Source organism: Sander lucioperca, chromosome 22 (assembly GCF_008315115.2).
Source record: "Sander lucioperca isolate FBNREF2018 chromosome 22, SLUC_FBN_1.2, whole genome shotgun sequence".
Classification (NCBI taxonomy): Eukaryota; Metazoa; Chordata; class Actinopteri; order Perciformes; family Percidae; genus Sander; species Sander lucioperca.
In genome coordinates this window covers 4080709-4091514 of record NC_050194.1, presented here as the reverse complement: position 1 = coordinate 4091514, position 10806 = coordinate 4080709, and the positions used below count along the sequence as shown (strand labels likewise).

Genomic DNA, 10806 nt, shown 5'->3' with positions numbered 1-10806 from the left:
ACCTGGAGAAGGCACTCCATCGGTTTCCTGCTGAGAACCATGGCCTCAGATTTAGAGATGCTGATCCTCATCCCAGCCGCTTCACACTCGGCTGCGAACCGATCCAGTGAGTGCTGAAGGTCACAGGCCGATGATGCCATCAGGACCACATCATCTGCAAAAAGCAGCAATGAGACCCCCAGCCCACCAAACTGCAACCCCTCCCTACCCCGACTATGCCTTGATATCCTGTCCATAAATACTACAAACAGGATTGATGACAAAGCGCAGCCCTGGCGGAGGCCAACCCTCACCTGAAACGAGTCCGACTTACTGCCGAGAACCCGGACACAGCTCTCGCTTTGGTCGTACAGAGATTGGATGGCCCTGAGAAGGGACCCCCTCACTCCATACTCCCACAGTATCTCCCGGGGGACCCTGTCATACGCCTTCTCCAGATCCACAAAGCACATGTAGACCGGTTGGGCATACTCCCAGGCTTCTTCCAGCTTCTTCCAGGATCCTTGCGAAAGTAAAGAGCTGGTCCGTTGTTCCACGACCAGGACGGAATCTGCATTGTTCCTCTTCAACCCGAGGTTCGACTATCGGCCAAATGTAATTATCTTGTACAAAATACTGATCACTAACAGCTTCAGTTTCCTCCACTGATGGACCTACAGAAGTAAATATATTTGACTCCCATTGTGAACCGTGTGTGACAACCTACTGTTATATCACCTGTATTTGTGTTTCCTCCTCTGTATGGCAGATTGCCGATGACCTTTAGCAGGGAATATTTGGTCTGGTGGGTGTTCAGGTGCCACTCGGTGATTGGGTTTCTACTGTACTGAACCAGACCTGCAGGAATGAACATTTACAATGTGTAAAATGCTGACTCAACTCTTCTTTTATAATAGAAAACTGCTGTAATTAAAGAAAAACGTGCACTGTAGAGTCTCTAACAAAGGAATATAAAATACAATACTTTTTATTGTCCTCATCATTGCCACCAACACTTAACACACACACACACACACACACACACACACACACACACACACACACACACACACACACACACTCTCATGTCTCACACAAACTGTACAAATTTGCAAATATACAGATGGACCAAACAACTTAATTATCATATAAGATGAGCCATAACCCTGACCGCTCAACCCTGGACAGCTGCTATAATGTTGAAAGAAATAGAAGAATAAGAGGGCCTTTATGTGCCAATGTAGACCCAGGAATAACCTGCAATAGTCCAGTGAGCTGTATATGGGATATTTGCACTTATATTAATAATATTAATACAAACATAGTCCTTAGAGTGGTAGTATGAAAAGTAGTTATTAAAATATTACCAATCTGGACTCTGTCTGGTCCAATGTTAAAATTGCTGACCATTCCAGCGAGAAAGCTCCTGATGGTTTGAAAGTTTGAAAGGCCGATGCTATAGGAGCCGTCCACCAACAGCATGATGTCAGCCTTGGCTGTGGTTTCACACTCCTGAGAACCTGGAAGAAAACAGAGGATTGTTATACAATTATACAAATATAACTTTTCATCCATCCATGCGATGTTCACTACATTTTTAAACAAGGCCACAGCAATTTAGGAGACAGGAAGTGTGGACCGTGTCATACCGCTTATCTTTAGGTATAGAGAATCTTTGGTGCTGTAAGACTAACAGTCACGCTAGCAGCTCTGTGAGGCACAGTGTTCACATGCTAACATGATTATAATCCCAATGCTAACATGCTAATGTTTACAGTAGTGCCTAGTATGTCTGTGTATGACACACAGACATACTAGGCGCTACTGTAAACATGGGTTAGGGTGTATGTATGATGTGTATAAGCTATTGGACACTTAATTTCCTTCTGGATAAATGAGTTATATATCTATCTAGATAGCAAAGTGGCAATAGCAGTACTGTGGCATTTGCCGATCCCTGAGGGGTATGTTGCTCAGTACAGTGGCAAAAAGCAGGGGTTCCTAACCTATCTTGTCTGAGGTACCACCACAGCCCTGTCAGATGAACTCATGTACCCCTTCATCAAGTCACAATGTACCTTTTAAATGTAAGGTGTTCCATGATTGGTCAGCAATCATAATACTGTAGTTTCAGCAGTTCTATCCATTATTTTTAACAAATCATTTCAGCTGTTTAGTCAGTACTTTTAGCTACTATTATACCTGTTTATTCAGTACCTTTAGCTACTATTACAACTGTTTAGTCAGTACTTTTAGCTACTACTTCAGCTGTTTAATGATTTGATGAATCACTGGCATTAAGCGATCCACTGGGGGCTTATGCCGCTAACTACAGTGGCATGTTCCAGTCTTTGTAGTGATATACCGCTTGTGTACCATCTGCACATACCATTTCCAAATGAATGCTGGAAGTGGTAGGCAATTGTCAGGGACAAACGGTAAGTATTCTTCATATATCCTTGGTAACATCCTGCTATTGTTGGCCTATCCAGCGTATGCCACGAACCGTTTAACGTTTCTCATTCAAAGTAATGTAAGCCTATTTATGATTAATAAGAACTGACATTGTTAATGTTCTGCGACATGGAGTTGTTTCTGATGTTATATGTGATCACGTTCTACTATTAAATATGCCAAAAGTAATTTGTGTTATTATAGTGTAAAGTATAGTTTTAGTTTGCTCTAAAGTTGCTTTTAATATCTGTTATGGATCAGTCAGACTTAGCTAAGTCTACTTCTAATATTAACATCATCAATGATATTCCTATCCATCTTATTCTATCCCCGGGGATATCCATCCTCTCATCTAACGCTCAGCAAAATCGGAGCATATTTTATCAAAATATAACCATTTTTATTTTAACAAACTCATGTAATTCCTAGACATCTCTAACAGAAGACACCTGTAGCTTTTCTTTTTTTTCTTGCAGACTCCACTTCAGTGATGGAATAACCGGAAGCTGTGCTCATAATTAACCGGAAGATATCTTGGGGCCAAGAATAAGGTGGATAAAGCAGTGAGACACCTCCTACTTGGCAGTGACGGCATCCGGCGTAAAACCAGATGTTTTATCCCCGAGAGATGACACACAAACTAACACAAATGTCCTTCACCGACACACCCCTGTTCAGATCAGAACTACTTGGTTAAGCACAGCGAAAGATGGTAACTACTCTGCTTTGGTTAAAAGAAACATTAACTGTAATTATGAGCCCGAGTCCGATTTTTGGGCCGTCAGGCCGTTATAACTGACGTTCCCAGTTGTTTGAACTACAGAAATCTGTTTAGAATTATCTTAATGAATAATGCAACAAGGACGAAAGATGTAAACTGCGTTGTTTGTCTATTCAGAATGGAAAGGATTGCAAATGGATCCGAATGAAGAAACGTACAAAAAACCCTCCAGCCAAATAGTGTGGGTAACAGATCAAGGCAGCAACATAATCAAAGCCCTGGCACCATATAGGAGACTTTCTTCTCTCAATCACCATTATTAATACTGTCCTTCGCCACGGTCTGCATGCCGACACACTGGCCTACAACGCGCCGGATATAGGAGAGACCATATCTGCTGCTAAAGGACTCATGAGATATCTGAAACAATCTGGCCTGGTTGCGCAGTTATGGAAGCCAGTGCTACAGATGGGGGAGACACGATTTAGCACAGTTTACCTCACACTCAAGTCAATGCAGGACATGTACCCAGAGCTATGGGAGAAGCTGGAGAGGCAGAGCTTTCTCCCCACCCAATTAGGCTAATAAAGTAATGATTAAAAAAACAAATGCTTGATGAAGGGCCCGGCTCGAGGATAATGGCGGGAAATATCAGGTCACGTTAGGGCTCAGGCAGATAATCTAAACTGTAGTGCTGATATAAACCTCCAACAATGTAAAGAACCCAGAACTTAAGTTTTTATAAGCTGCAGACCTGAAAAACTGAGCTTTTAAGAAGAAAAAATTGGAAACAGTCGTGAGGAATCAGCAGAGAGAATGGATAGACACTAAGCTAACGTTATGTCAGACATTACGTTTGTTAGGCTAAAACTGACATTAGGATATTTAACTTGGTAACAAATGATTCCTCACGTTGTTATCCACTTTTGTTTTCATAAAAGATCAGTTTTTCGGGTCGAACAGAGAGTTGTTTTCCCCTCCGGTGGAGACTTAAATGCGCTCTGTCATATAGTCTCTGGTATCAAAGTCCCATCCATCCACTTCATTTATATTTATGTTCTTTGTTTACCGGTTGAGTGGTGTCTTCCTTCAGCCCAGAGTCCTGGAGAAATAATCAGAAAAGAAACATGAATATGAAGCAGCATTTTGATTGGAGCAGAACTACGAAGTGGGCTAAATGTGAGATATCACCAGCACATTTATTAAAAAAGACTGATCAAAATAAAATGCAAACTCAAACCCAGATCTGAAAAGAAAACTTTGGTTCATTATAACTTATATTTTTAAACCTCTGAATTTTGAACATTAAGCACATAGCAGAATAGGAAGAGAAGTAGCGCTCTTAGTAATACACTATTTATGTATCTTTACATTTTATAACACAGTTCATGTGTACATTTAAATAAATATATCAATTTATTGTTATAAAAAAAGTGTTTGTTTTTTATCTGTTCTTTAATAAGTTTAGAGTTCACCTACAGACCAGTTCTTAAACAGTTATTGCAACACAGCAGCCAACTTCAAAACCCAGAAATCCTATGTGATGATATCACTAAACCATTACATTACATTACATGTCATTTAGCTGATGCTTTTATCCAAAGCGACTTACAATTAAGTGCTTTCAACTGTGTAGGTTCAAACTCCAGACCACAAGTAGTAAGTGCAAGTACATTAGCTTTAAATAGGCAAAGCTACAAAGAGACATATGAAAGTGCAGGTTCAAGAATTTTTTTTTTTTTGTAGTAGGAAGAGATGTGTGTTTAGCCTTCGGCGGAAGATGTGTAGGCTTTTAATTTGGTATTCTGATTCTGAGGTTTTGAATACTGCACTGTGACTTTAATTCAGTATTTAAACACTGATGTTTTGCATCTTTCACAGATTGATAATTAAAGCAGAGTCCTACCTGATCTCCATAGCAACAGCAACACCATCAGCAGAGGATCCATGTCCAGGTAGACCGTCTGTCTCTTCTCGTATGTCGACCGCCTGTCTCTCCTCGTATGTCGACCGTCTGTCTCTTCTCGCATGTGCAACTTGTCGTCTGTTTCTCTGCTCTTAAAATCTTGCTTTCTGTTTCTGCCTTTTTTATCTCGTCTTCAGCCAACTGATGAGCAGCTTCTCGGACCGGATGAACCAAAGATTTAATGATCAGTTCACTGAATTTACCTTATCAGATATTTGAGATATCGTCCTTTTGAGAGTTCTTCATCATTTTATTCATATCTGTGAGTTAAGAGAACACATTTATACCAGCTTAATCATCAAAAGAAGGCATCGATTCAGAGTCTAGAGTTTAAAATATTTAAAAATGAGTGTCAAGTTATCTGGGTCTTTTTAACAGTGACTGCCTCAAACTTGAAAAAAAACTTAGGATGACGACAGAGGACTCGGTGACAACTCTTTATATCGGCTTAATCATCAAAAGAATTTTTTGACCCCTTCTCCATGGTAATTTAATTGTCCTAGATATATACGAGGAGTTTGTAAGTAGGTACGTAATTAGGTTGAAAACGTTTTAAATAGAACAAAAAGAGAAAACACAATTACGCCATGAACTACTATGACTACTATTTCTAGTCACTGTTCCATTATCTTTATTATGACTGTTATTGCCACTGTTCATCACCCCCCCAACCGGCATCGTCAGACACCACCTACCCAGAGCCTGGGTCTGTCTGAGGTTTCTCCCTAAAAGGGGGTTTTGACATGCAGCAAAGGGCCGCAGGTTTGAGGCTGCTGCATCGAGGAGTAAACTTTTTAACACTTCATCACTGAGTGTGAGATAAGACTCGTATACATCACAACTGCACTGAATGCACTTTGCACAACCTTGCACAATAGGTTTATCTACATCCTATCATTACCAGTGAAACAGTTGGACACTTTTACTCCCCAACTTGCACATTAAGTTTATCTATATCTATTGAAACAGTTGTACATTTTATTTCCAAATTATATATATTTTAAATATTGCTCGTGTAGTATTCTATTATTATTTCATGTATATTGTTTCCTATTATTTAATATTTACTCTGTATGTGTGCTGTGTGTCTGATATTTTGCTGCTACAACACCGTTATTTCCCATTTTTTGGGATCAATAAAAAAATCTGTCTGTCTGTCTCTCTCTCTCTCTCTCTCTCTCTCTCTCTCTCTATCTCTATGGGCGCGCGCTCTACCAAGCAAGCTACCCAGATGCCCAGTTTGTTCTTCTTGAGTATTAACTTCAAGTTAAGTTATTATTATGAAATTAACAACAATGGACTCCAGAGGTTTTTAACATTGTGTGTGTGTGTGTGTGATCTTTGACCTTTACGACACATTGGCATTTTTAGTGTTCACACACCAGCGATTCATTATGAACATTATTAATACTAAAAACATTCAACCGTGTACAACTTACACACACTGATTCAACACTTAACACTTAACCCTATCATACACTAGAAGAGATGAAAGCGACAAAATATTTTATCAGATGTGCCTTTCGTTTAGACGGCGACGGCATTTTTGGGGCTTAAAAACGCAAAAAAGTGAAACCACCCTCCAGAGTGGAAATCTTAAAAACGCTCCACGCGTTATTGTCTAAAGGGTAAAAACGCAAGAGAGTATAAGTGGTGAGCTTCTTTCACTCAAATATGCGAGTTTGATTGATGACAGCCAGGTCAAGAGGTCACGACCTGTCAAAATTTTGATTGATGTTCGACAGGTGTTTCTGACGCAATCCTTCCGGAACCTTCTAGAAAGAGGGCGTGCCTCAGACCGAGGAGGAGTCCGGAAACTGCATATTAATGCATCGAGCCAGGAAATGCGTTTTTCAAATGAGCCAATGAGAAATGAGGGTGACAGGAAATACGTAGATGATGGTTTTGAATGAGTTAAATATCTTTATCAGTATTTGTTATACTATTAGTTTATGTTTAAGATTGTTAAATCCGATTGTTAATGCATTCAATGTCTTTTAATAATATAGGAATGAACGCAAACAAAAAATATTAAAGCTATTAAACTATTTAAGCTGACATCCCACAAAAATATTGTCCAACGGTTACATTGTCATACTTGGTCCAACAAAGCGTGTTATCATTATATGAAATGGAGCATCTTAATAACTAATAACATGGGTCAAATTAGGTTTTACATTTTGTAGAAAATCTGTGCATGCATCGCTCTGGTTCGTATTTTTGGTTCCCAGTGTCCTCTGCTGCTCCAAGTACATTACAATATTACAATATTGCAAAGGAGAAATTATTAAGGACTTGTTTCTGCAGCTCTTTCTGTATAAACTGAGTGCTCACCAAAAGCAGCTGTCTCCCGCGAGCCGGAGGAAAGCGTCTTATTTCAGGGGCAACTGTTTCTGTGTCTACTGGGTCAGGGGTCAACCTCTGCTCTGATGAGCATACAGTAACACACACACACACACACACACACACACACACACACACACACACACACACACACACACTGTCCTCTGCCCTCCTGCGTCCTCCGCTGCTCCGTACTCATCTGGCTGTGCCTGCATCGTTCTGGCCCGGGGATCTGTGTTCACTCCCCTTTTCCCTCCACACCTATTTGTCCCCATGCCCAAACACTCTACCGGAAATTACGTTTTCAGTTCAAATGAGCTAACCAGTGAGAAGTCAAAAAAAAACATTTCACATCAACATTCACTGTACCATAAATGTGGTATTTTTCATCAGATCACACAAAATCACACATGGCATTTGAACACTTAACATACATAAGATTACTTTCTTTGCATGTTGAGTGATTTATTCAACTTAGTCACACTTTTTTTTGTTTACGGTCAAAATGTAGGAAATTAATGGGAAAGATACACACACTCCTACAACTTTCTTGTACTTGTGTACCATTATACACATGAAACACACACACACACACACACACACACACACACACACAAACAGACACGAAAAACAGACATACACACACACACACACACACACACACACACACACACACACACACACACACACACACACTCGCCCCTCACTTCCTCTCTCTCTGTTCACCCCTCCCTCTCTCTCTCTCTCACACACACACACACACACACACACACACACACAGACACAGTACATGTTGTCATGTTGCCACTTGTGCATGTGAACCACTAATGTTCGCCCACACATGCATATGAATTTTAACTTGTGAATACAAAACTTATTTTGTATCATTTTAATGTAACTAGCAAAACAGATTTGTAGTGATTGACAATTCACAATGACAAACATTGACATTGACTTAAAAGATTGGTTGTGTTTGATGTGGTGAAAGATGTCAATTTAAAAAAGATAACGTAGTAGCAAATAGTTAAGCTTGTATTAAATACACAAACGTTAAAAAATATGTGCTTGTGACATTTTTGTATTAATACAGCTGTTAAAATTATATTTTATTCTCCTTGATGTACACAATGCTTATAATAGCTGTAAAAATGTAAGATAAGATTCAACTTTGCACCCTGAACCCAATTTATTTCTTTGTAAAACGCCAACGTTAAAAGTAAGTAGTACCTTGAAGTTATATGACTTCATCAGATGCATTATGTTTTAGCGACATTGCGTCGTAATTTCCCAATTCAGAATTAACACGTTGTCAAAATTTAAGTCTCACAGACAAGATATGGTATGTTCAACATGAATTTTAACTTGTGAATACAAAACTTATTTTGTATCATTTTAATGTAACTAGCATAACCACATACGTTTAAAAGATTGTTTGTGTTTAATGTGGTGAAAGATGCCGATTTAAAAAAGATAACATAGCAGCAAGTAGTTTAGCTAATTATATTAAAAACATTACAAACATTTTTAAACCTTATGTGATCAGTGTTAAAAAAGAAAAGAAAAGTAAGATGAGATTCAACTTTGCACCCCGACCCAAATTTGTTTCTTTGTAAAACACCAACGTTAAAAGTAAGTAGTACTACCTTGCATTTTACTCTGGTCTCATGTTATCTGCATTTCAACCTGAGCTCAATTATTTATAATAATTAATTATACAACACAATATGCAACTGACAACTATGTATGTATGCATTTGAATGACCGACAAATGATATATCACTTAAGAGCAGAAACTAAGAATTTAAGACCACAGTTTTTTATCCTGTAAAAGTATCACTGAAAAGACCCTGAAGGGTGTTGGAACGGCAACTATGATTACATCAAAACTCTGACTCAAACAAGGTTCCTGTTATTTACTAGAAAAGAGAGGATTTAAGAAAACTATAAGAGATAGTTAAAAAAGAAAAAGATATAGGAAGCTGGCCCTCTAAGCAAACTGCTATTTTATTTACGAATTCGTATATCCAAATGTGATATTGTTCGACTTTGTATTTCTAATATTGTTATACAATGTTCTGTCTTTTTCATATCTACAACATCTATCAATGTTGGAAGATCTCTCTTGGAGTAGACTAGTCTCTCCCTTTGACAGAGCAAGGGCCTCTAGCATGCAGTTGTCAGCTAAGGTCAAAGGTCGACCTCAGCTCTGCAGCGCTTACACACACACACACACACACACACACACACACACACACACACACACACAGTTTTATTTTCTGTTTTTCTGTTTCCTTGGCCCATTTTTTAGTCTTAAGTACTTAATACAAGAAACAAATTAACAACATCAGTTAGTTGCAAGGAGGTATAATACAAATTACTGCAATGATTATCTCTCCCTTATATTGAGTAGTCAGGTCAGTCTTTACCTAAACACCTTTATGCTTTGTACAACTTGACATTAATGTAACTTTAAATAAAAGCCCCATACTACTACTTTATGCGAAATGTTCAAATAGTTAGGAGACAAACTGCTGATTCTAGTTTTAGTGCTATATAATTCAGACCTGGGTAGCTTAAGTTGACTGACATTCGATAAAATTACCAACCAGTTGTTGATGGAATGCCCAATGCAACAGGCAACTTTCCCTTCTGTCACATGCTGCCAGAGTGATATAGAGCCAGCGGACGGGTTGTCTAGCTTTCACTGTTTATTTTACACAAGTGTAGACGGTGGTTTGCATTCTTAACAGGCCCAGATTCATAAGCATCAGTTCTGCTGTATGAAACGAGCAGCTGTCATGCGAGCCAGAGGATGACGCCTATAGGTAACAGTTGCTGCAACTAAGTTCAAAGGTCAACCTCTGCTCTACATACATGTATGGTGTTTTATTTTCTGTTTTTCTGTTTCCTAGTCTCATTTTTTAGTCTTAAGTACTTAATACAAGAAACAAATTAACAGTTAATTATGCAACATTAGTCAGTTGCAAGGATGTATAATACAAATTACTGCAATGATTATCTCTCTCCTATATTGAGTAGTCAGCTCAGTCTTTACCTAAACACCTTTATGCTATGTACAACTTGACATTAATGCGTAACAACTACGTTTTAACCAGCTTTATCTTATTATCTTTTAGAAATAGTATCATATCATATATGCTGCATGAAAACGCGAGCCATAGCAAGGGGCCTCTAGGCTAACCTCTGCTCTGTTGAACATACACACACACACACACACACACACACACACACACAAAGACATCAGTGGCATGTCAACAGCTATACATTTATGTCCACATACGTTCTCGCTTAGTAGTTATCATTTGTCATTAGATTAAATGTC

The 10806-nt window shown here is 38.8% G+C and overlaps 1 protein-coding gene across 1 annotated transcript; it reads right to left on the bottom strand.

Moving 5' to 3' along the window:
* Nucleotides 1-631: 631 nt before the first annotated feature.
* Nucleotides 632-5329, bottom strand: LOC118494292 (collagen alpha-1(XII) chain-like). The gene is made up of 4 exons (XM_035997831.1): nucleotides 5061-5329; nucleotides 4224-4256; nucleotides 1347-1499; nucleotides 632-837 (listed from the first exon to the last, which is right to left on the bottom strand). Exons 1-4 carry the CDS (start codon nucleotides 5182-5184, stop codon nucleotides 632-634), a joined length of 516 nt encoding a protein of 171 aa, XP_035853724.1. The 5' UTR covers nucleotides 5185-5329.
* Between the last annotated feature and the right edge of the window lie 5477 nt (nucleotides 5330-10806).